General features: G+C 36.6%; 1 protein-coding gene across 1 annotated transcript in view; it reads left to right on the top strand.

Annotated features, from left to right (window-relative positions):
• The first annotated feature begins 12,737 nt into the window (after positions 1–12,737).
• The window catches only part of glra3 (glycine receptor, alpha 3), a 58,455-nt gene continuing 43,861 nt past the window's right edge, over positions 12,738–27,331 (top strand). The window contains exon 1 of the mRNA XM_041223583.1: positions 12,738–13,194. Within this exon, the coding sequence (XP_041079517.1) occupies positions 13,124–13,194 (71 nt within the window). The 5' untranslated portion in view covers positions 12,738–13,123. The remainder of the gene's footprint in view (positions 13,195–27,331) is intronic.

Raw genomic sequence — 27,331 nt, 5'->3', positions numbered from 1 at the left:
TTGTACAGATTCTGCTTCATCGTGCATGCCAGGGACATTATGAATCAGAAACCAGAACTGCTACTCATCATATTCCACATGTTAAGTGTGTTTTTTTCTGACATTTTTCCCCTGTCAGAATGGCTGGGGAACCTATTGTTATTGCAAAGAATATTATTTTTTAATTATTATTCCCAAATTCTTCCCAAGACTTCAAACTTCACCTGCTCAAACGCAGTGTAACTAATCAACATCAAACCTGGCAGTTATCATCCCGGGTTGAATACAATTCAGATGCTAAAATATTCAGCTCCAACATTCTTTTGAAAAACCTTTCAAAATCTTCTTGGGAACAGGTGAAGCATTTGATCTGAAACTTGGCATATTCCATCAACAACCAAACTAGCTTCAAGTTTGCGAAGCAGAAGTTGCTGCGATAAATTTTAATATCAAAATAGCTGCAGCAAATTCACAGAAACGTGCCCCAAACATCAAACTGCTTCTGTTTGAAAACCGTTTAACCAACTAACTCTGAACTTGGTAGGCATCATCCTGGGGAAAATGGAATTCAAATAGTGCAAAATGGTACTCTTTTGTTAAACAATATGGCCGCCAGACCTACATGTTCTCCTTAAATTTGAAACCGCTTCAGTTGAAAAATGGTTTATTTGATTAACTCCAAAGTTGACAAGCATCATCTCTGTGTCAATACAATTGACTTTTTCAAAAATTGTGTTTGTGTGTAAACCAATATGGCCACCTGATGCATTTCTTTGAAAACTTTTGGTCAAATGTAAAACTGGCTTATAACTCCTTACAGAGTGCAGATAGGCTAATGGTTACTATGGAACACATATAAGAACCAGTATATGCTCTATTCAAAAATTGCCTTGACCATGCCCTTTGACCTCTCCTTAAAATCAAGTGCAAAACTGGTTTATAACAAGTGCAGATAGGGTCATGGTTACTATGGAACACATATAGGAAACTGTATGTGTATCCAAAAATGACCTTGCTTATGACCTTTGACCTCTCCAATGTCAAATGTAAAAGTAGCTTATTACTCCTGACAATGCACATAGGGTTATGGCTACTATATAACACATTTAGGAACCCATGTATGCTCTATTCAATGACCTTGATCGTGACCTTTGGCATCTCCTTAAGACTAGATGTAAAACTAGCTTATAATTCCTTACAGTGTGTACATAGGGTCATGGTTACTATGGTGTTTAAAGTTATAAAGTATAGTGAGATAATGAACTAATACAGTATTTTTAATTGAAACTGCTCCATAAAACTGATCTGTAGCTGACACTTGTGCTGCTACAGCTTGCCAAAATTTCCAACATCACTGTACTTAACATCACTGTACTTAGCATACATTTTTGGGAGTATCAGATTCTGGAGACAAATGGGGGCCTCTGTCTGTCCATTCATCCAGCCACCCAGTATGTCACACTTACAGTGTTGCATACATCTGGAGAATAATTGATTGAATTGTGATTAAACATGTCATAGCTAATTGTTATTCTCTACTAATCCGTGCATACTATTGGGTCACTTCTGTTTTTAGGAGTAAGACATATTGTATCATGTATGTAGGCTCTGTATGAGTTACACAAGATGACTGATATTGTTTCTCAGGACTAGTATTTATTTCTGGACTGAGTCTATCATTTTTGATGCGACTGAACTAGATTGCCTTACAGAAAATGACACTTCTTTCTTTTATCAAGGTGAAATACGATATACACAAAGACAAATAACATGTTTTAAAAACAAAACAATAAGAAGAGATTGGTATGAAGCACTAGACAGCTACTTTACAGAAACCACAGTGGTTCGCCAGTTAATCTGGCCCTAGTTGAATGTCTCACAATACATACCCAGTTATATTTAAATGTGAACAGTGGATCAATGGATTGACTTTTGGCATTCTGTGTTACAGTGTTTGTTGAAGTTGAAGAATGAATACTACCCTATTCATGTTTGGACGGTATTAAGACACATGGGTATGATGTTTAAAAGTGTTGTTTACTATTGTTTGAGAAAATTACTTATTGAAATAACTGCAAGAGGTATTATTTAGGATGAAATAAAGACAAATTCTGTTACCTAATTCAGTCAGTGAACTTTATATTATTATTATTATTATTATTATTATTATTTATTATTATTATTATTATTATTATTATTACACTATGTAACACAATTTTTGATCCTGGGTAGTAAGTGTTATTTCCTAATTGCTTATGCCTCAAAAGTATAGAAAATGGCTATTATTCCCCACAAACTTTGCTTTTGTGACTAGGACAGTGATATTTCAAAATATCACTATTTCCAATGAGAAAACGAGTGCTTTTGTGTCTTTTCGTTCACATAAAGTCAGAAAAAAACAACATATGAATCCAAATTAACATGTATTTATACTAAAGTAATACAAAAATGACTACAAAAGATTTAGATTTAAGTTTAGATTTAGTTTTTCGAGATTTACGATTATACTGTAAATTTAGAGCCGGATCAGAACTTGATCCCACTTTTGAAAAATGGAGGAACTAAAAGAAATTCATTTTATTTGAAACCGTCAGACACGTACGTATAGGTCAGGTTTTTAAAGATTGGCAAAAAACCTCTTGAGGTTTTCGGCAAGGAAGAAGTAAGAAAACGGTACAGGTAAACTCCTGCTACCATAATTAAATTAACAAACATGGTTGATCTGCTAGTTGGGCAGACGACGGAGCTCAGCTATGCCTTACAATGCTGTTAAAAGTCTGTTTAATGTTAAGATTTTTTGCAACAGGCAGCTATCAACAAGTAGTCGGAGACATAATTGGGGTTGATCAATCAACCACCAGCTGAGTGATACACACTGTCTCCGCTGCCATTATATTAAAGATGAATCAATTTATCCACTTTCCTTCAGCAAACTTGAACAATACAAAAAAGGATTTTTTTCAAAAAGCTGGTATGAGAAACTTTATTTAAATAAAAGATCAAGTAAAATATATAGGCATTTAATAACTTAACCACTCAATATATTATGTGAACACTCGTACAGTACTTCCCTGCTCTTTGTTGCCTGCTTGGGTTAACTTCTCATTGGGCTATTGTAGGATGAGGGCTGGTGATAGGTTGTAACCGGGGATGGGGTGTTGGACCAGAGCCATCTTTGGGTCTGGGTTGGACCTGTCCGGTAATATTATCCCCAGTTTTGTCTGTTTATTGGCCATCATGCCGTTTTGTTTTATAAAGTGTTTCTGTTTTGTTTCAACCTTTTATTAATTATTAAATTCTGTGCAGCAGTGCCAGAGCACGAGTGTCCAACACCCTTGAGGGAACTTCCAGGAGGCCCTCCAAATGGCAATCAACCTGCTGTGGGCCAGAGATGTGGAGCAATGGGAAACCGTGGAGCAGCAACATCACCCGGTGTCCCTCCTAAACATCGCATCAATGGTGTTTCGATTACCTGGCTGCAGATTTGGGATGGGTCCCACCATCTCCAGTCCCATTGGGAGGAGCCACACCTATCCCACCTCCACAGGCAGTAGGCACGTCCATGCCAGGGCCCAGAGCAGAGTCGCACCTGTCCCTAGCAACCGAGGGAGAGCCGCACCAGTCCCCAGTGTCCAAGCGAGAGCTGCACCAGCATCCAGTGATAGAGGGAGACTACCTGCTGCTCCCGCCTCCATCGCTAGGGGGAGACTACCTGCTGCTCCTGCCTCCACCACCCAAGGGGAGACTACCCACTGCTCCCATCTTTGACACCTGGGGGAGTACTCGCTGCTCCCGTCTTCGACACCAGGGGGAGTACTTGCTGCTCCCGTCTTTGCTGCCAGGGGGAGACTACCCGTTGCTCTTGCCTCCACCGCCAGGAGGAGGCAAGAATCGTGTAACACGATGCCCAGTCCCTGCTGATGAGAAGCATCCCCACAGCATGATGCTGCCACCACCATACTTCACTGTAGGGATGGTGTGTCTTGAGGCATGGGCAGTTTTAGGTTTGCGCCACACATAACGCTTTGAGTTTTGGCCAAAATGCTCTATCTTGGTCTTATCTGACCACAAAACCTTTTCCCACATCGCAGCTGGGTCACTCTCATGCTTTCTGGCAAACTCCAGACGTGCTTTCAGATGGTACTTTTTGAGTAACGACTTCTTTCTTGCCACCCTCCCATACAGGCCAGTATTATGCAGAGCTCTTGATATGGTTGACTGGTGCACCATTACTCCACTCCCAGCCACTGAACTCTGTAGCTCCTTCAAAGTGATTGTTGGCCTCTCTGTGGCTTCTTTCACAAGTCTCCTTCTTGTTTGAGCTCTGAGTTTTGAGGGACGGCCTTTTCTTCGCAGTGCCTGGGTGGTGTGATGCAGCTTCCACTTCCTGATTATTGATCCAACTGTGCTCACTGGGATATCCAAACACTTGGATATTATTTTGTACCCTTTCCCTAATCTATGCATTTGTATTACTTTATCTCTAACTTCTGTAGAATGCTCTTTGGTCTTCATTTTCCTTCAGATTCACAGCCTTACCAATGATCCTTCAACAGTGGGGTTTTTATCCAGAAAATGTGACAGCAACTTTAATGGTTCACAGGTGGAGGCCAATGGTAAGGTGATTGTGTCCTCGTTAGGGCAATTTCTTTCATCGGTGCAAACTGGGAGCTTCCACAGCACAGGGGTTGAATACTTATGCAAGGAAGTTATTTCAGTTTTTTATTTTTCTTAAAACCAATGTCACCTTACAATAATTGATTCTGAGTTTCAGTGTTTAAAAATAAAATATCAAACAGAACGAAATTTCAATGTACTATTTGTAATTCGGTAATATGAGAGAATTGGTCAGGGGTCTGATATATATATATATATATATATATATATATAGATATATATATATATATATATATATATATATATATATATATAATATATAATATAAATATATATATAATAAATACATAATGTGTTTTGGTTAAGAAGGCAATTCTCACTCTTGCAAGATAAAGACAATTAACTATTATCAAAATAAGTAAATTTGGATTCTAGCTTTAACGCAGAATGATAATTGCATTGTAAAACCGACATCAATTTGAATAATCACATAAAACAAACAATTACTATAGTGTTCATTAACTCAAAGCATAACCTGAAAGCAATAATACTTTTCTTACATTCAATCTCAAACAAAACATTAATTTTACTTTAAGGTTGGCTTATTCTCTAGTTCATAAAAAAATAAACACTACATGTTAATACATAACATAACAGGCTGTTGGCTTTCCTGTTGGCCTAAGACTCCAGGTTCCGGGGTCTGTCTTCTCTTGTGTTTTGTCTCCACTTTAGGGAACAAAATAAATGTCTTTGCAAAGAACAAGTCATTAACTATTTAGGTATTCCACTCAAACAGCAATTCCTCCACCACTATGTGCATTCTTCATCTGGTCATGTCAGGGATATTCCATTGTAAACTCTGGCACTGCTAGCTTAATAAAAGACTGAATATATTTCAATCTTTGTCAACTTCAAATGTTCACAAGCACTTTTACGATTTTAGATGTCTTATGCAGCGGACTCCCACGCCAAGGCAAACACTAGAATAGTTATTTTGTATCAGAGTTTCTGAAAATGGTACTAGAGCACACACTATGGGCTGGTGTTTGTGTTTGTGTATGTGTTAGGTGTGGGTCAACTAAAAACAGGACTGTTATTATTGACTATATTATTATTATTATTGTTTCATTACCAATGGCCTGTTGTTTTGCCATCAGGCCATTTGATTTAAAAAACATTAAAACAACATTGCACCTGGATTATAATTGTCTGTCTGTTTATTGATCACCTGCACCTGCACACTGCTAACCACTTTGACACAACCTTCAGCATCCCAATGATGTGACCATAAGCAGAGTGTGGGAGGGGGAGAACCCTGAACATAACGATTACCTTGTTAGAATTAACTGGTGATCCATGGCCAATACCCCACGAACCTTAGGTTTAGTGTTAGGTTATTGTTATGAAATAAACTTAGTTTTAGTACATAAATTCATCACCCTTATCATGTGATTGGGCTGAAGCATATAATGAGAACATCTATTACGAGTGCAGAACTACCCTGTGTGAGCTGCCTGTGAGAGCTACACTGTGTGAGTCTGCGGTCTGCAGCAATACCCCTCTCACGGGGTTGGGAATTTGCTGTGTTGATGTGATGTTTGTGTGCTGTTGTGTCACTCTGCCTCTTTCCTTGAGTAGCCTGCCTGTCTGTCAGATAATGTGTGTGTCTGTGTGTGAATGCGATGGGATACCGATGGGCCAATGGGTGATGAGTGGGCGGAGTCAGCATCTATCAAAAGGAGTGCTTCGCGACAATTGAGGAAAGTTGAGATGGGAGTACAGTATGAGAGAGAGTGAGAGAGAAAGAGATAAGAAAAGAGTGCAAAAAAGATCCATTAACACACAAAGGAGTTAAATAAAAATAGCAGTTGTCACTGCTTTAACTGCACATCCATGTTTAGTTTGATTCACATACTCCCTGACATTAAATGATGTAGCTACTCATGAGTATAATAAAACATGTCTCACAGGGAATTATATTAAATTTCCCACACAGAGGACAGGTTTAAAGGACATGAAAGTGTGCTTCTAGCAGGTTGCTGGCTTCCCCAATATGATGGGTGCTATTGATTGTACTCACAGCACTGTTACCCTGATCCATGGAGCCTGCTCTGCAGGGTGACAATGCCGACAAGGAAGAGAATTGAGGCTACATCTCATCAGTCAATCTTTCTCAAGTAAACAGAACAAAAAGCAAAATATGCCATTGCACAACGTGACTTTTATTGTATATTTTTTAAGGGAGAAAGGAAAAAGGCTTTTTTCTATTTTGTTTTTACATCAGGCAAGGAATCCATGTTAAAATAAAAAAAGGTAAGCAGTGCTGTTTCACTTTACGTTGCCTCTGCCTGTCCTGCTGCTGAGGGCTGTGTCTGCTGATCGCTCACTTTCAGTCAGTGTAAGCCACCTCTACCTTCACAATAAGCTACTGACCAAAATATATACCTGGACTGCTGGGACTTCTGATATCACTGTGGTTATATATCTCTGACATTATTGTGCACATTAAATTATCACTCACAATACATGTAGTGTGCCCGGTATGGTATGTAAACTATCCAAATACTGTGCATGCAAATTAATGCCTTCTCTGTTAGTAAGTGGGGCAGCAAATTTAGATTTATCACACATGTCAGGTGCACAGCTTTACGTGCATGGTAATTCCAAATTCAGTGCCCTTTCGTAAATGAGGCCCTATTATTAATCAAATACAGAGCATTTTACTACAATACCTATTCAAAAAGGCATGGGTGTTGCAATAAATTGAAGCAGTCAAGGGGAGTACAAAAAACTAAAAGATACTTAATACATTCAATGACAAACATGTTGATTAGAATTTCAAAACGTTATTCCTCTGAAGTATTTCGTGTTTGATAGTAATGGATGAATTCTAGGTCATACTGCAGCATAAAAAATATGTAGGATCAATGTTTCTAAATGGAAACTGTTAAAAAAAAAACAACAAAAAAAAAAAACAACTATTTTTGGACCTCTAATTCATGTTATTTTTGTTTGTGATGTCAGAAATACATTATTTAAAGGTTGAGCCATAATACACTGGGAAAGCAAGGGGCTTTCAAAATCCTAGCAGATAGTATATGAATACGAAATCGATCTTTATTTCAACCAATCTAATTATCTAATTAGAGTGTGGCAGTGTTTTATTCTGGATCTGTTTGATAGGATTTATAGCAAGCATACCAATCTAAACATGTATCTATGTAATATAAAGTAGGTGTTAGTATCTACCCTAGTCAACTGTATTAAAATGACTGCTTTATAATATTTGTTCTCAGGAGTATGTGTACACAAGATTCAAGACATTATCTTTTACATTTCATTTTATCTATAGATATGCTTTTATTCTCATCTGTGGTTAGGACCACAGGTCTTGACATCACATCTCTTTTAAGAAATAATTTGCAAATCTTTATCACAAACATGATTCTCAGAACTTATATTGTTACTAATCATTTGAACAAAAAAAAGCTAACCTGAGTTTTGGTCTCCTCTTCTGGTGGCATATTTGAATTACGTGTTACTTCTATTGGATAGAGCAAGTACATCTTGTTTCCTAGTCTTTTTAAAACAAGTCAGTGTTATTTTAAGTTGATTTGTTGATAGCTGGAATTTTATTTCTGGGACCTAAATTGAAAATACACAAAGGATTCACTCAGATGACCACTATGAGGGTGGGGGGGGGGTCTCTTATAATTAAAAAAAAGAATACATGTACAATACTATAAAGGTTAAATTATGATACTGGATCTTTAACTACTATGCCTTGGCCCAAATACAAATATAGCATGCATTTACTTGTTAGACAGATTATTTCACTATAACATTGCTATGTACGCATGTGCTAAAAGTAAAAAAGTAAAAAAAAAAAAAAAATAATAATAATTTTTTTCCCATCTACTGTATATCGCTGGTGTTATTTTTACCTAATGCTCCTCAGTGATTCTGAAATTTGCAAGGATTAAACCTGAGAGATGATAGCTTGCCTGTCATTCAGTTACTCATGCCGACAATCACAGAAAAAGTTCCATGAGATTTTAAATTTTAGGAGGCGGGATACTGACACCACTAATGCTCCAAGACATTTGTGTAAAATGTGACAGCAGTCAACCTTCTCCTTGTATACTATTGAATAAATATGTGGCACTAATAAAATGCACTAATAAATACATTGCTGTTTTGATGTTTTGGCACATATATAACAAGATACCAAGTACTGCCTATTTATCTTGATTATGAAATAGGCCAGAAACATCAAAATCTGGAATCAAACATTAATTCAATACATACCGGTATTTAATAATGAACTATGTTAATTTGTTGTCTTTATTTGGTGTAAGTTATTTGGTAGTGCAGAAATTTAGGATTTAAAACTTTTTTTTTTTTTTTTTTTTTTTAGCTGTAAGAGTAAATCAGATGCACACATTTAAAAAAAAAATACATTGGATTGAAATGAATAGCTTCATTTCAATTGTTTATTTCAAAGCTATTTACACTGCATAGGGATAATTTGAAGGAAATGCATTTACCAGTATTTGTCTGTATGCCTGGCTGATACAATTCCTTTTATCTTTATTGGGCTGTATTTTTGTATGATAGGAAATCAATAGCTCAGAACAGTGTAATCTGAAATCATTGCATGCCTCTTCATCTAGTTGTTTCGCCTAGGGGTGTTTTATTTAATATACTTGTTTTTGTGATCTGATCTCTAAAGATTTGTTTACTGCAAGTATAAGCATGAAGGAGATGCAGAAACAGAATCAATACAATAATTTGGTAGCCAGGATCTGATGTAGCCATCTGGGACATCATTGTCAGTCACTGTATGCTAAATATAGTATTTTTTCTTTTCTTTTCTCTAAAGCATTTTTTTAGGAAAGTCTTCTACATCTTTTCAGTTAAGAGGACAAATCATACCTAGTATCTATATATTGAAGGCAATATAATTACTTCTAGTTGAAACATTTGTTGTTGAATTTATTTAGTTCCTTTTAGTATTTGTAATAGAATGCACCTAATGATAGTAAAAAAAGAACCGCATGCTAAGGCAAACACACCTCAACTATGTATCTGGCTGATTCTGAAGAAAGATTAGCCTACAGTACAGCTATGGCATTACCTAGAACTGTATAATTTATATATTTTATTTAACATTATATAAATAAAGAAACTATAAAGTGATATCATAAAAGTGTACAGGAAGCCATAATAGTAGTACAGTATTTCATGATAAATCTTGAAATGCCAGTTTTTCGTTACGTATATGGGAAACTAGAAAGTCATATGTAGTAATTCAAAATGTTAATCTAACATTATTCAACAAGTTGCACTCGACTTTATGAAGCAACATTATTTAATTATATAGGATGATGCAAAATGTTAGGCCATAGCTGTACAGTACTGTACCATGCTGGATCCAGATGCAGATTTAAATATTTCAACTACAAGGTAATGATAGTTCTAAAAATACAACAAGGATACATATATTACCTCCAAATAAACCCTAGACCCATGCACCATCCACACCATGGCAGAAATGGTAAAACAGTGGATTTGGATATAATCTTTCACAGTGACGTGGTAACACATTGGCAGGAAGTGTAATATAGCACAATGGTGGATTACCAGTGTATATTGCTTCATACCATGGCATGTTAAAAATCTCACTGTTATGGCTATGGTGCAATTCTGTTACTCATAAACCCTTGTAGATGACCTTCAATTCTCCTAAAAGTTGCAGTCTTGTTTGAATTCACAATATGTTTAGATATGAATAAGTATACCACAGTAAAAGTTGTCATTGAAGATCATTGGATTGTTTCAGTTCTCAATACACAGATATGATTGATTTTATGTTAATTTAGTAAAAGTAACTGTTCCCCAACTAATACCCACTATATAGTTTTTTTTTAATATTTGTTTTAAATCGGTTATATTTTTTCCAATGCATTGTATTTCTGGAAACTGACAGTCAGATATAATTCTACAATATCTAAATGAGTTACACAACTGTAAGCAATGGATTGCTATTGTCTGCTAGAATTGTTAATGTCACACTCTAATAGAATTCCTTCTACATCTTCCAATAGGTTAGTCTTTTCCTTTTTTCTCTCTACTTTATCGGAAAGCAGATCCTGTAGGAAGCCCTGTTTCTTCTAATGCACTTTTATAGCTGTAGAGCTGCGTTCTTCCTTTGCTTTTGTTATATTGATAACTTTACAAGGAAACAATAACACTGAGTTCATATTCCCTTTAACATGGTCTTATTGGGTAACAGCCTTCTTAAACTTTTAAAATGTAGTTAATAAATACACATACCGGTAAAGCCATTTCTCCATATACAGCACAGCAACAGTGTACAAGATAATAGGAATGGTTCAAGGTTAAAAGGGGCAATAAACACTTTAAATGATTTACTACAGCAGTTAATATCACTTGCTGCTGAGTGGAAACCACTGTTCTTTTTCAATTGCAGCCTTGAATCAGTGATTGTGAAGTCAAAACCTTCTACCAATTAACTGTCAGCATGTGGAAAGAATACTGATTTAAAATGAATGGCAGTTTTGGTGACTTGTAAACACAGTGCTTTAGAATAGAAATCAAACAGCCGAAGTTATTTAATCATCTGGGCCTAGTTTGGCATTTGATGAAAAGATCAGCTACTGAACCTTGTCTTTCCACAGGACCAACACTTCTTTAATAAACTGGGAGGTTGTATACGGTAAACAAGAATATTGATATCAAGTCATAAAGAACAAAATATAATTGACTAATTTATCTTTTATCATTATAGACTTTTGTCATGCATGAATTCTCTTGTAGATAGACAGAGTAATTAATACACACATTTTAGTGCTTTTTTTTTAAAAAATCGAAACATTTGGAGTTTATTACTTTTCAACAAAATGTAATTAATTTAACTCAAGAAGCTGTCAAAATGGGTTAGCTAAAATGAAGTAGAATTTGCTCAATGTGTCATTTAACATTTTCAATAATCCAGAAACAAGATTAAAAAAAAAAAAAAAAAAAAGTATAATCATTTGGGTCAGGTGTTCACTTCTGTGTCTTAGGTCACATACCGATGTCATTTGACTAGTAATATGTAAATACTGCCACTTGACATCAATAATTCACACATATAATCACAAAATGTTCCCTCTCAGGACTCTTCAGTTTGTGAAACAAATGACCTCCTCTTATTTTTGAAAAATGTTTATATTTTAAAGTGAAATGCTTTATTCTTGTTAAATGACATTGTAAACTCAAGCTATCGAGTATTCTAATTGCTCTGATACACATCAACCATAAAACAGGAAAATCAATTCGGTAAAATGAAAAAAGCAAATGGATTCTTATTATCAGACCAGGAAGGGGATATTGCAAAGAGAATTGAATTGAGCTTATAAATGAGCATTGTCTCTTGCAAGCAGCAATTTCAAAATAGTGTGTTTTTCCAGTCACACTCACTGTAAGTGGAGACATATTCTGCATATTACAAAAAAACAGACCATGTCCATGGCCCATTAAAAAATGTAGCATGAGAAAAATATTGTTACAGTTAGAGAAAGCTACAGTATAGAATAACCACAACATGTACAGTACCAGGTGCTGAGCTAAGACATCTAGATAATTTTACACCAAAAAATAGATGAGTAATAGATTGTATTTCAGATCAAAAGACGTGATCAGAATGTACAATACTTAAGCATATATACAGAGTTAAAGATTCTGAAAAGGGGTTTATTCTGAATAGCAATGGGCTAAACACAACATGATGAGGTTTTAATTTGAAGTTATAATAGAAGACAATGTAAAAACATAACAGAAGCTCTGTAACAGGTATAGTCCATAGGTTTCCGTCATTGTTCAAGCATGCAAAACAATAACGTTCGCTGTGCCTTTTCTAAAATGAATGAACATCAAACATAAAGCCTCGCTGTGACTTTTTTCACCACTCCCTGTGTATGTGCACATTACTCACAATTTAAAAATGTCCATGTTCTTAAATTCTTCAGACAAAAAAAAAAAAAAAAAAAAAAAATGTCAAAAAAATTGTCATGCTTTCTCTGTACAGAACAAGTTTTCACGTTTCTGTTCTTGCACCAGTGGTGAGATTTTATGTCAGTCATGTCTTCTCTTGTAGGCGGGTTTACAATTTGTCCACAAGTCTCAGGAATGTTTAGGTGAATGTTGAATGTGTCAAGAGCAGCGCTGCTGCTCCAACGTGTTTTTTTTTTTTTTCCATCCAGCTGCTTGCATTGCAATGCAGGTCGTTTTTGTGTTATGTCTTCTGAACAAATGGGGTGCTAAATTTTAATCCGTATATGGAGCTCAACAAACTGATATTTCAGATTTGTACATAAACAGTTTGTGTGCCTCTTTTGGATTAGGAATAGAATAGAAAAAGAGGGTTCCAGTGCTGTCCGTGGTACTGAAGTCCAGGCGCCTCGAACTACTGCCGCTTTTTCCATTTTGGTTATAATATGTGTTCACAACTGAACTGTTGAAAATGACTCGGAAAAAAACATATTGTGTGCGCCTTTGTGGATTCTTCGTGTGGGAAGCAGCAGTTCTACTCAGGTAAGCAACAACAATTATGTGATACATAGGTAATAGTTTAAGATTCTACAAAAACAGCTATGCTTTAAAAACTACACATTGTGTCCTGTGATTGCATTCTTTACATGTCAAAACAACTGCCATGGGGGGAATAGCTTGCACTTAATATTGCAAGCAAACTTTGTGTCATTTTTCAACGTTTATTTTCCAATCTCAAATCAACCTGTATTAAATCAACATGGATTTCGCCGTTAGAGGTTTAATCGTGTGTTTTGTGGTACAGTGTTTGCATTTTTTTTAAAGTTAATTTCTTTGCTGATCAAATAAATGAACGCAACGTTTAAGAAAGACCAATGAGAACCCCAGCAGCATAATTTCAAATTACTTGCAAAACACGCGAGAACATATATTATCGGGATCTGTTGAATAACTATCGGGTGCGCAAACATTGGTTCATATGTGGAAACTGTACTGTAGCAGGTGTTTTTCATCACTATCATTCATTAAGAGTGAACAGCAGGTATTGCATTGATATAAACCCGTTTCATAATTAGTGCACTTTATACAGTAGGTTACAGGAGACACACCGTTAAAATGCATACAGAAATATGAATATTACAGTAATAGGTGTTGCAGAAATCGATGGGTCAGATTAGTTTAATTAACTCTTTGCCAACTCTGATAATAATAATAATAATAATAATATAATAATAATAATAATAATAATAATAATAATCTTTTTAAAAGCAACTGCATTTAACTCTTGCATATGCCTTCTTAAGAAACAGGAAAAAAAATGTAAGTAATAAATACATACATAAATGAATAAATTCAGTGGTGGAATACTGTGGTGATATAGAGCTGGCACATTTTAAAAGCTGCAGGTTAAAAAGGAGAGTGTATATTGTTTCAAAAATCTATTTAATCCAGTATTAAAAGAATCAGCAGATTAAATGGCTCTTCAATGGGAGTATAGCTCTCTCTCTCTCTCTCTCTCTCTCTCTCTCTCTCTCTCTCTCTCTCTCTCTCTCTCTCTCTCTCTCTCTCTCTCTCTCTCTCTCTCTCATACACATGCAAACTGCATAAAAAGCAAGGCAAGGTAAATATATCTGGGATCTGCTCATTGAATCTACTGGATGTGATCATTACATGGAACTAAAGCCTGAACATGCAACATTTAAATGTTTTTTTTTTTTTTTTTTTTGTATGTTTTTTTAGTTTTTTTGGGGCTTTTTAAAACGGCACCACTTTTCAGCAATCCATCTCTACATTCTCTATAGAAGAAAAAAAAGAGTCCTCAGTGCAACGTAACTAACCTTGCCTGACTAGTATATAAACCAAGATTTTGCACAAAAAGTTATTTAATAATATATATATATATATATATATATATATATATATATATACCGGGGGAAATCAAAAAACCCCGAAAAAAAAATATATATATTATCATATATATATATATATATTTATATATATCTATATATATATATATTGTATATTTTATCATTCAGGTAGTTACTTAAATAAGTCTGCCTCCTAAATAAAAATAATAATAAATGTCCCTATTTAATTTGTGGTGTGAATAATTAAAATGCACTTATTCATTTCTATTAAATATATACAATCACACCATATAAATGTGAGGCTGCATCGCCCAACTGGATATAGTCAGCTGGTGCAATAAGCTATTTCTCCAATAACATTTTAAAACATGAAGAGAGACCATTCAGATTACAGATGACAACCCAATCTTCATTTTTGGTATGTGTGAAGTGAACCAACGTAGTGTTGTTAAAAATAACCAAATCCCATTTCCTTAATCAGAATTTTCTGTCATGTCTTGGTATTCACTGGTGAATATCGTCCATGCTGGAGCCAAGCAACTGATAGAGCTATTAGATTTAAGATATATCAACAAACATATGCATTTAAATGTAATTAAAACGGAGAATGTCTGGAGTGTAATAAACTACATGATAGGGCATACTGTATGACCTCTGGGCAGGAGCTTGTTGATGTGACTGTCACATGATCTGTGATTTATTACACCCTCAGCCTCCTCTCCCCTCTTCCCCCTCTCAATGTCTGTCTGTCTTAGTCCATTTTCTATTTTCAAAATGCCTATGGCAAAATGAAACTTGAAGTAACCTATATGCTTAACCTTTTCTAGCCTCTCCATTAATATCATAATGAGATAGTTTTACTAAAGAGATGTATTGATTACTTTGCTGGCACTTCATTTCATTACTTTTATTTTCAGTCAGATCGAATAATGCCCAAAAGGTAAATCCATCAAACTTGAATATATAAGATAAAAAAAAGATGCATTACTGTATTAAAAAACAGATTTATTATTATTTAAAAAAATGTAAAAGTTTGGTGCCGATAGTGGAAATATGAAATGAGTTCAGACCTGCATTTGTGTATTAAAACAAACAAACAAAAAAACACTAGATCTGATTGGAATATCAGGTACCTTTTTACAGTGGTATTTATTGTGTCTTATCACATTATGCATCAGTCTATGGTTGCAGTTAAATCTGCTGGCATCCGGTGACAACATAGGGAAATAATGAGGTTTCTCCTACCGGTAAATAAAATCTGAGCACAGAGGAGCTTAAAATCACTGAGATGTTTATCATTTAATGTTGTGCCATACAAGTTTTATAATAGAAACACTGACTTGTTCTATAAAACTTCTGGAAACAGCACCGAGACACCCCCATTGCATTGCATAGAGCCGTTCCATTCCTTGCATTCTATCATAAGGATATCCATGTTAGTAGGAGTGGATAGTATCAATCACAGCCAAAGATTGTGTAATTGTTGTGATAGTGGTTTTATTAGCAAACTCTCATTTGATTGAATTGAACGTTAGTTTGAGTTGTCTCCCATAAAACATAATTATAACTAACTGTATGTCTAGATGTACTGTAGGATCTGAGAAAACTCACAGATAATTTGAATGAGAATTTCCAGGTTCATCGCCACGACTTGTAAAACAAGTACACATCTGTTGTGAAGGCACAGCTGTGTCAGACTGTGTATGCTCAGTACTGTTTATTTAATCTGCATTAAGTAGAACATCACATTGAACATGCATATCTAATTGGATCACAGTTTGCCCACATTTTCACAAATTAAATAGAATAACTGTCCCTAGTTCAAACTGGATTTCTATTATTTTGGATTTGTTACAAATCTGGATTTTGCCCATGTACACGTTTAGGCAGTATTTGTGTAAAACTTCTGAAAAAGAAAAAAATTAATAGACTGTCTCCATATCTGTCTAGTGGATAGGACTGAGCCTGGATTTGTTATCCAGAAGTTTCTAGAATTCCATCCACTATTATCAAATTATATATCTACACTTTCTGAAACTAGCCTATTGGTAGACAGTGTTTACAGAATCAAGGATCAGGGATTACAACTAGAAGTGCACTCACTTCATTCACTTTTGCTTCATCTTGTGAAATAAAGAACATCGAGGTTGGTGTTTTGTTATTGATAAACATTGGAAATTTAGATGTAATCAAAAAGTATTCAAATTGTGTTGGAAAATAGTTGCAAAATTCAGTGTAGCTTACAGAATTACCCAATTGTATCTGCAGAAAGCCAATTGCTCTCTAGATGCTAGTGTATAACTAGAGAATAATAAAAGAGTGACATCTGCTGATCATTTCGGTAATACAGTGCCTATAGGAAGTATTCACCCCCCTTGGACGTTATCATAGTTTGTTGTGTTACAACCTGAAATCTTGATGCATTTAAAAGGGATTTTTTTTTCATTAATTCACACAATAAGTTCTGTGTGCAATAAAAGTGGTCCACATGATTTCAGATTAAATAAACCTGTCTCTGTAAGGTCCCACAGTTGGGTAGTGCATTCAAAACTGAAACTGAAAAGATGTGGCAAAAGATTCTATGGTCCGATGAAACAAAAATGGAACTATTTAGCCTAAATGCAAAGCGTTATGTCTGGTGCAAACCCAACACAGCACATCACCCAGGTAACATTCCTACTGTGAAGCAAGGTGGTGGCAGCATCATTCTATGGGGATGCCTTTCATCGGCAGGGACTGGGAAGCTTGTCAGGATAAAGGGCAAAATGGATGGAGGTAAACACAAGCAAATCTTTGAGGAAAACCTGCTTCAATCTGCAAAAGACCTAAACTGGGACGGAGATTCACCTTTCAGCAGGACAATGACCCCAAGCACACAGCCAAAGCTATGTTGGAGTGACTTAAAAACAAGAAAGTGAATGTGTGGCCCAGTAAAAGCCCAGACTTGAATCAGTTGAGAATCTGTGGCAAGACCTGAAGATCGCGGTGCACCAATGATCCCCATCCAACTTGAAGAGCTTGAACAATTTTGCCAAGAAGAATGGGCGAATATTGCACGATCCAGATGTGCAAACCTGGTAGGAGATTTACCCCAAAAGAGTCACAGCTGTAACTGCTGCCAAAGGTCATTCTACCAGATATTGACTTAGGGGGTGGAATACTTATCTAACCAAGACATTTCAGTTTTTGTAATAAAAATTCACTTGCCTCTTCAAAGTGTTGAGTAGGTTGTGTAAATCAAAGGAAAAAAACAATCCCATTTAAATGCATCAATATTTCAGGTTGTAACACAACAAACTGTGAAAACACCCAATGGGAGTGAATACTTCCTATAGGCACTGTACATAGGTAGGTGTTTTATATTCATTACAAAATGGCACTGTGAGTAGCTTTTCATATCAGAAAAAATATATATTTTTAAAGATTTGCAAGAAGAAAAGAAATATTAGCTTTTTATTTTCAAGCAAAAACATACATTCAGAGGTCTTTTATATCCTGAGTAAAACTATAAAAAACTGACTTAGTTTGGTTAACAAAAATAATTCAGACTTAAGGCCGCTACACCCTGGACGAGATACGACCAGCAAATGTGTTGTATTTTTTATACGAGCCATTCACACTGCCTGCAATGCAATGGCTGACACTAAAGCAACACTGCAGCGATGCGAAAAAAATAGGATTGGTGTTTATTTGTGTGATTGTGTCGCACGGCAGCTAGGGACTTGACCAATGAGGAACAGCTTCCCTTGCATGCCTTCTGTAAACAATGCCAGAAGAAAAGATAATTCTTGCAGTATCAAAATAACTGGAGCTGTACAATAAAGGACACAGACATTATTCAGACACGTCAATGAGAGCGAACATCTGGCAGTCCATTTCCAGAGAAGTGGATGCAGCTGATGTGTACTTTTACTGAAAAAAAGTATTCTGAAAAGCTATTATGTATTCAACATTTTTATTAGCTGTATATCATGCGTGCCTGTCGCCACTGGTGTGAAAGATAGTGTCGCAGTGAAAGTATCATTTTATTGCAGGACTAAATCACATCACATCCAGTGTGTGGAGACCTTTACACTACCAATATATATTTATTTTTATTCATTTAAAAAGCCAGCCAGAAATTCAATTGTAAAACATTCTGCTGATTTTCTATGGATCTGGCTGCAAAATCTAATGCTTACCAGCATTAGTGTTAAACCACATTAGGAAAGGTTAATATAAAAAATGAGTCAAAGAGAATTGTTTAAGGGAAACATGAAACATTTAGGTAACATGGATACCTAAGGTTCAGAAGGTTGTGCTTTCTGGAGACATACTAGTGTTCACAAAAAGGTTTCAATTGATTCATCAATATTAGGTGCAGATTGCACATAGATTCAAGTGTTGTATTGAAATATGCCAAGAGAATGTATTACATGTTGTTAAGTAGAGCTACTGCTTTATTCAAAGAGACTGTAAAATTGGTAGATTCCTCATAGGACAGCAAATGGCACCACTGGCAAAACAGAAGAAAAATATGTCATCAGCTCTGTGTGTGTGTGTGTGTGTGTGTGTGTGTGTGTGTGTGTGTGTGTGTGTATATATATATATATATATATATATATATATATATATATATATATGGTTAGAAGTAGTGTACCATGTTTTCCAGTTTATTCTGAATTTTACTGAAAAATTACAGGATTTTTTTAAAACTGATTTATACCTGATTTATGTCTATTATTCAATATTTTCCCAGCACTATTTTCTAGGAAATACACAATGTTTTGGTTAAAATGTTGTTTTATTTTGATTCTGACATTGTAATAAGCAGCTCTGCACTGTATCCTAGGATACAGCAGGTACGTTTAGATGTCAGAGGATCAAATAACATTCAAACGTGGTTCTCTGTCACGTCACAACTTAACAAACACATTATCACCTGATTATTGTGGCAATTGCTAGGCATAGTAACTACTAGCTTGATCAAAAACTAAATTAAAACACACGAAAATATTATATGGAGGAATGGGAAATAAAGTAAATCAGTTTATGAATATTCAAAAGAAAGACAAAGATTACCTGTAATATTGTTTCTTCGTAGAATGATGAACTCCACAAAGAGAGTGAACTCCTAGTCTCCATGTCACTTGGGTCAGGAGAAAAGCTGATCTCTTTCTCAGAGATCCTTTATATAATCCTTTTTTTGGCGCCAAGTAATGTCCCTCCTTTATAAAGCCTGCCCATCCTGAAGTGTCTATGTCCAAATTTCCAAACCAACTACCTAAAGTGAAACCAAGAAAAGGGGGAAGGAGGGTGGGATATAAGTGTGTGGAGTTCATCATTCTACAAAGAAACCATATTACAGGTAATCTTCGTCTTCTTACCTTGTATGATGAACTTCACACACTGCGTGAACTCTACCACAGGAAGTAGAAAGTGGGGTGGTAGGTCTGATAGTAGTGCCCGAAGCCACAGGTAATACTGAGTGAGCAAAAGTTGGTTGAGAAGATGACACATTTAAGTTGTAGTGTTTTATAACGGTCTCAGAGGAGGTCCACATGGCTGCATTGCAAATGTCTTGACATGGGACAGATTTTAAATGTGCCCATGTAGTAACTGCCTCTCTTACTGAGTGTGCTTTTACAGGTCCTGGAACCGGATACTTGTCCAGGTTATAACAAAACAATACAAGATGTAATCCACCTGAAGATTGTCTGTTTGGAGACAGGTTTACCTTGGTTTTTGTGAATTGAAAGCTACAAGAACTGTCTGATGGTCTTTTTTTGATGGTTCTATGACTTTAGAAAGTAAGTGCTCTTCTGACATCAATTAAGTGCTGTCTGGAATCTGATTTTGATTCATGCGGTTTTGGGAAAAAATCAGGAAGAGTTATGATTTGATCTAGATGGAACTGTGTTACAACTTTTGACAGAAATTGAGGTTTAGGTCTACAGACGTGTCCCTGAAGATCTGGAAATAGCGTGCATCAATGACCAGTGCCTGTATTTCACTTACCCTTCTTGCTGATGTTATTGCTACCAAGGATGCTGTTTTCCATGTGAGGAATTTTTGGTCGCATGTTGCCATGGGTTCAAACGGTGGCCCCATGAGTGTATTCAGTACTAGACTGAGATTCCATTGTGGAAGGATACGTTTACGTTAACCCCCCTGAAGTACCTGGACACTGAGGGTGAAAACATACCGGGTGATCCTCCCATCCAGGTAAAATGCTCGCTATTGCAGCGATGTGTACTTTGATGGAGGAGAGCGCAAGACCTTTATGGAATAGGTGGCACAAGTAGGACAACAATGTTGGTAGATTTATGTTTGTGGTGTACAAAGATTTGGAGTTGCACCAATTCCCTCCATTTACATGTATAGGCTTGAAAAGTAGATGTTTTTTTTTTTTTTAAGACAGTAGATGTTGGCTTCTTGTTCAGAGAGACCCTGATCTAATAACTGCCATTGTTCAATTTCCAAGCAGCTGCTTGTACAGCATCCTCCCTCTGTTCTGAGACAGCAGATCACAGGTCACCAGAAAGAGTATTGCCTGCCTTCTGCTATCTCTAGTATTTCCAAGAACCAGAATCTCTTCTACCCATTAGGGAGCTACTAGGATGAGACTGGCCCAGTCTCTTTTCTGAGCACAGCTGGAATTAATGGCAGGGAAGGCTATGCGTACATTAAACCAGTTGACCATGGGATGGACAGATCATCTACTGCCATGGCTGCTTCTTGTTGGAACCTGGAGCAGAACAGTGGCAGTTGGGTATTTTCTGCTGTGGCGAATAGGTCTACCTGTGGTTGACCCAGTGCAAAATCTATTGTAAAACCTGTGGCCAGTTTGCCATTCGTGAGGCAACCTCTCTCTGCTCAGATGGTCTGCCAGGCTCATGTCGAGTATGGTCAGATAAGCTGTCTGTATGTTGATGTCCCGTGCCCTGCACTAATTCCAGATCCTTAAGGCCAGGAGGCACAGTTCCCACGACTTTGTGCCTCCCTGGTGATTTATGTATTTTACCGACGTGGTGCTGTTGGTAAGAACTAGCACGCGTTCCTGTTTTAAAACTGGTGCCAGGAAGATTGGTAAAAGCTCCCCTTTGGTTTGCATCTGGAAAATGTAGACTATTGGATTTAAAATCAGCCCAAAGAAAACTGACAACTTGTCAGCACATAAGTTAAGAAAAATGTATGTTATATACAGTAGTTTATTGCTATTATTATTGTAGTTGTGTTATTATTATTATTATTATTATTATTATTATTATTATTATTATTATTATTATTATTATTATTATTATTATTCAGTTTTATGTATAATTGTGTTCAATGTTTTAAAAAAAAAACATGTAGAAAAAGGATCATCCAAAGGGCATGAAAGTAAAGTTTAAAATAAAGATATGCCTTTTGCCAAATTTGTATTTTTCATTTTATTCAAATAATAAAAAAGGTAATGTGAGTTAAACTTCATCATGTTCTTTAATAAAAATAATTCTGATTGCATTCACATCGAAGTAGATGGGTAGAATTATAAAAAGATAACTACATGGGTAATGCTAGAAATGCTAAAAGAAAATGATACCATCCTTTATGAGCAGGTATTTTGCTTTAAGGAGAGAAAGCAATATCTAGAAAATCTAGCCTTTCAGTAAGAAAAATATTGTAGCGTGCAAGGGGGTATATATAAATAATAGATGGGCTCCAGTGAGTTACAGGAAAATAATTCCATTTCGGGTTTCTGTGATGTCATAAATTACGAGACCAAAGGTAGAGTAATTTATAAATTATCACAGAAACCCGAGATGGAATTGTTTTCCTGTAACTCACTGAAGAGGCCCATCTATTATTTTTTTGTAACCCATGGATACCCTTGTGATGCTAGTATTAAAGAAGACAAGGTTCAGCAGTGCTGTACAGACATTCTATGTTGTTATCCGTTAGTGCTTCAGCTTTATTTGATGATTGCCTTTGCCTTGTTTTAATTTCCTGTTCCTCTCCAGTTTCTCTGAGATAAGCATTTACTGTCTCTCAGTTTTAAAACTATGGTTCACAACATAACACAGTGGAACAATCACAGTACTACCATGCAGTAATTGTAGAGCAGTATCGCCACGTGTGAACTCTAACAATAAAGCAGAAATGAAAATGCTTTTATTTGCTTCAAAATCATTTCAAACTGGTTAATAGGCTAGCAAAAACTGGTAAAATCAGCTCAGTTTTATACGGAGCAAAATGTTTTAATGCTTTGTTTTGTTTTTGGACTTTGCGATACCTGCATGATGCCTGTTTTAAAAGTCGTATCAAGAACTTATTGACAATAGCAATCAACCATTTTGTTACAGACAGTCTGACACAAACAATTTTGTCTGTTACTTAATTAAACCCTTCTAAAAAAGAACACAAAAATGCTTAACATAAAAAAGAACAGTCCTACTACAATAGCAGGCAGTTTCCACTCTCTCTGGGTTTCTGATCTTATAATCAATTCCACATTTTTAAATCCAATGATGGAAATGTCTGGTCTATTTTTAATGGTTTCAAGCAAATTGGCTGCATCATTGTCATTGTAATATCCACTTTGATATCTGATATATTATTTCTCGTGTTCAGTGCTTCTTTAACCTGTTCTGTATACCAGTCTGACAGAGGGCGGGATCGCTATGAGTACTGTATGCAACCCTCTGATTAATGATGATCCAGTCAAAGTAGACAATAAAGGCCAGATAAACTATCCATTCATTATACGGTATAGCCTAGGTTAAGATGTGCGCTGCAATCTTTTTTTTTTTTTTTAATTAATAAAAAAAAAAAAACCTGAACCTTCTAAGCAATCCTGGAACGTCCCTGCTAGGAGAAGTGGGTGGCACCCGCTGTTACACAGCCACCCCTCTAGTCCTTATCGTCCCGAGAGGCTCCTAAATCTAGGAAATGGCGGGGTCTGGTTCTCACTCTCTGTGGCCTAGGTGTAAAAGCTCCTTGCAAGGTAGCTGTCGTACTGGGAGCATCCGCTGATGGGGTGGCTCCAGCAGGCTGGCCGCAGGGTTGACCAGCAGGCACGTCCACGGTCCCCTGAACATTGCTGGCCGGTCCACGGCAAGGAGCAAGCCGGTCGCGATGGAGCAGCACCCTCCGGCCACCGCGAAGAATCTGGACCCGGTAGATTACCTCTCCCAGAGACACCAACACCCGACAGGGCCCCATCCAGGCACTGTCCAGTTTTAGGCAACGACCCCACTTTCGTTGAGGCTAGAACACCCAAACTAGTTCCCCTGCCTGGAACTGCCTCCCCTTCTCCCGAGTGTCGTAGTTCCACTTCTGGTGGCAACCCGCCGCCTGGAGTTGCACTCGGGCAAAGTCGTAGGCAGTGTTCATCTGGTCCTGGAGCCTCCGGGCATACTCAGGTCCAGAGGGAAGTACCTCCGAGTCGGGTGGCCAGCCGAACACCAACGTAGCCGGGGTCCGCAGCTCCCTACCCATCATCAGCAGAGCCAGGGTGCAGTTGGTGGACTCCTGGTGAAGTGGAGAAATCGGGGAACCCTTCCCCCGGGGCGGCTGCTTCCTCTTACTGCGCGCCACTGGAGCTGAGACAGGGACCAGCCTCAGTTGACAGTTGGGGGGGGGGGGGGGGGGGGGGGGCGTTTCGGTGCTGCGCTACGTTGGCCAATGGTCCCAATGTTCTAGGTCCAGCCAGGGTAAGGGCTGGACATCCAGGAAGACGCAACACCCCCGCCCGTAAGTCCACCTGGGCCCATGTGATGGAGGATATCCAGTCCAAGAATGCAAGAGTCCTAGACTGGGGCAATCCACACGGGGTGCTATAGCAACTGCCCCCCAATGCGGATCGTCACTGTTCCTTTTCCCTCCATCGACAGTGTGTATTTTGTGTTTTTGTATTGAAAATACATTTACCTAAGTATTTTGCCCAAGCCTGAATATGGTTTAATATTAGTGAACATTGATACCTGTTCTGTTTTGTTGGTTCAAGTTCAGACATAAGGTTTTGTGTACATTTTCTTTGAAAAGAAAGAGAGGGAAGCTGGAAGTGCCTGGGGCTAGGTGTAAAATAATCAGGGAATGACAGAATCTTGAGTCAACAGAAAGGCTGACAAGTTGAATGTTGTACAGGAGACAGGTGCTGTTGTACAGGAGACAGGTTTTTTTTGGATGATGCATTAGCTTTTACTACATGCTCACTGATTAATTTGACAAAAAAAATGTGAGGCTGTTATAGGTAGGCATCGTATACAATGCTACACAACTGGGGATGCCTGTGGGAATATGTGGCCTGGAGATATGTTTTGGATAAAGATATTTTGACATTTTGGCTTACAAAGTATTATAAATAGAATATAATCAAAATAGCTCTTATCCAACTTCAATTTCTCCATCTCAGTTGGATGAGTTGGAAGAGTTACACTCTTCAGCTCTCTCGCAACTTTCAAACTTTAGTGTGCATTTATTTTTATTTGTTTTAATTGCCAAGGAAACACCAAGGAAACTGGTTACTGGTAACTTGCCTCACCCTAATGTACAAAGACAGTCCCTACATGGTTTCATTACAGCTTTGTACAGCTTTGTTGGAAATACATAAAACACAGTACAATATTTGAGTCAAGGTCTGATTCTATGTGGACTGGCTTTGGTTGATGCGTGTTTTAATGTTCAATCCAAACAATTAAAAGTGGTTTTCCTATGCTTATACTTTTACTGCAATTGCTTAAAAAATGAAGTAAGGATTTCAGATTAATCTGTTTTGTATTGTTAATTTCCTTTGTGTGCCTGCTGAATATTCAGGAATTTTATATTTTTCATAATGCAATTTACCACACCCACTATGTTTTGGGCTGCACTATTGAAAGTGCATTATGAAAATGTTTAGATCAAAAATGGTATGCAAGAGAAACGTGAAAACAGATTGGGTACTGTACACTATAAAAATGTTTGCTTGCAGGAATGGATGAGATTGTTGTTTCTCTTTTCTTTTAGCATTGGATATGCTTAGCCCTCAAAAAATGTTGGCACATTCTTCCTATATTATTCTGCTGCACTAGTGTACAATATAATATACCCTCCTATGTATTACAGCACTCGGATACATAACACTCAGATGCATGTCAGTCGTGTTTTACTCTCCTTGTATTAAGAAACAAATCAATCCTCATTATATATAATAATAATAATAATAATAATAATAATAATAATAATAATAATAATAATAATAATAATAATAATAATAATCACCTTTATTTTTATATAGGCCTTTCATAGTGGACCACCCACCATCACAAAGCGCTTTACAGGGGCAGGCTGTGAACTGTGCATTATATAGAGTCACTTTAACATCTACTACTATCTATAGTATGTACTGTATTACAGTTCACGTGACGTCTCTTTTCATATCATATCATTCTGAATTAAAGTACTTATTCTGATGAAAATATAATACTGTAGCAACAAAACCAACTAGAGTACATCTAAGTGGAATTTTACTTATTTTAAAACAAAGTCCTTTGAAATGTCCTCGTGACCAGTGTTGACTATTGAGAAACTCTTGAGTTCTGTATACAATTTGACGAAAGTGTATGTGACGGTCAAAATCAAATCGATATCTTATTATAGATATCAGAAAACTAATAATTGACTGATATTACTTGAAAACCACAATTACATATTCAACAACTGCTAGCATTGACTGTATTCCAGTCATCACAACAAAAGCCAATCATGAAGTTAAACTTAGATTTTGAAATAACATGGTCTATTCATTTAATCTAATTGGTGGCAAGTCTGAACAAAGTAACTGTTTAAATCCTTAAAATAGCGACCTCCCTGCTACAAATTTGGCATATCTTTACAGACAGAAATAAACATGGACTAGATGTTTGAGAGAGATTTGTAAACACCTTCCATCTGTGGAATACACTTTAATGTAAATGGGCTGTCCTAGCATACATTCCTGACCTGTATTCTAACTGTTATGTATTCCTTCAGTACAGCTTAAACACACCTTGCAGATGTATTATGTTCATAAGTATTCCCTTAGTCAGTGGTATGGCAGATGTTTCTAACTGTTTGCCCAACCCATATGCATAGATTGATTACCTTACCGCTTCTAAGAATTTTGACATTTGTCATGTTTTGTTTTAATTAACACACATCAAAGCTTTTTCTCAAAGGGTTTTGACTCTCACCTGTTCATTTTAGTAAACTAGAACACATACAATTAATTAATATCATTCTGAATCAAGGGGAAGGGAACAAACAGGCCAATTCTATGAGAGGATTAAAATTTTTTAAAAAATATGAAACTGGTAAATAGATATTCTGAGTAGTTTCATGTTTTAGATGTTTTAGAACTGTATTTGCATTTTCTTTAAAATGCCGTCCAAAGCATATTAGCGATACTGAACACCCAGTAGTGTTACAACAAGCATATTACTTACTGTTGATGTCTCCTGCCATGTAGGTATCTTGTCTATATATTTTTCTACACAATCATGAGCCTTTTGTATCCTGACTTTGTCTAAACTAAAACTCCCTCCTGCTTCAACAGAGGTGCTTGATTTCTGTTCCCTGACACTTCGTCAGAGCATCAAGCGCTTTCAGCTAACAGTTCTCAGCTTAGATTTGTAAAATTTCTTTGGTGTACTTCATATTACTCCACTTGTAAGAGGTACTGTAGTTTCATAGTCCTGTAAAACGGCTGTATGCACTCTTATTGTTATGCAGTAGTTTACAGAACAGTTTTCATTTAAAATTTTGCAGACATGTAGCATTAAAAAAAGCGTGTTATTTTTGTATTGGTCCTCATCTGGAAATGTATCTTTTAT

The sequence above is a fragment of the Polyodon spathula genome, chromosome 2 (genome assembly GCF_017654505.1).
Source record: "Polyodon spathula isolate WHYD16114869_AA chromosome 2, ASM1765450v1, whole genome shotgun sequence".
Taxonomy (NCBI): domain Eukaryota; kingdom Metazoa; phylum Chordata; class Actinopteri; order Acipenseriformes; family Polyodontidae; genus Polyodon; species Polyodon spathula.
This window is presented reverse-complemented; position numbering and strand designations above follow the sequence as displayed.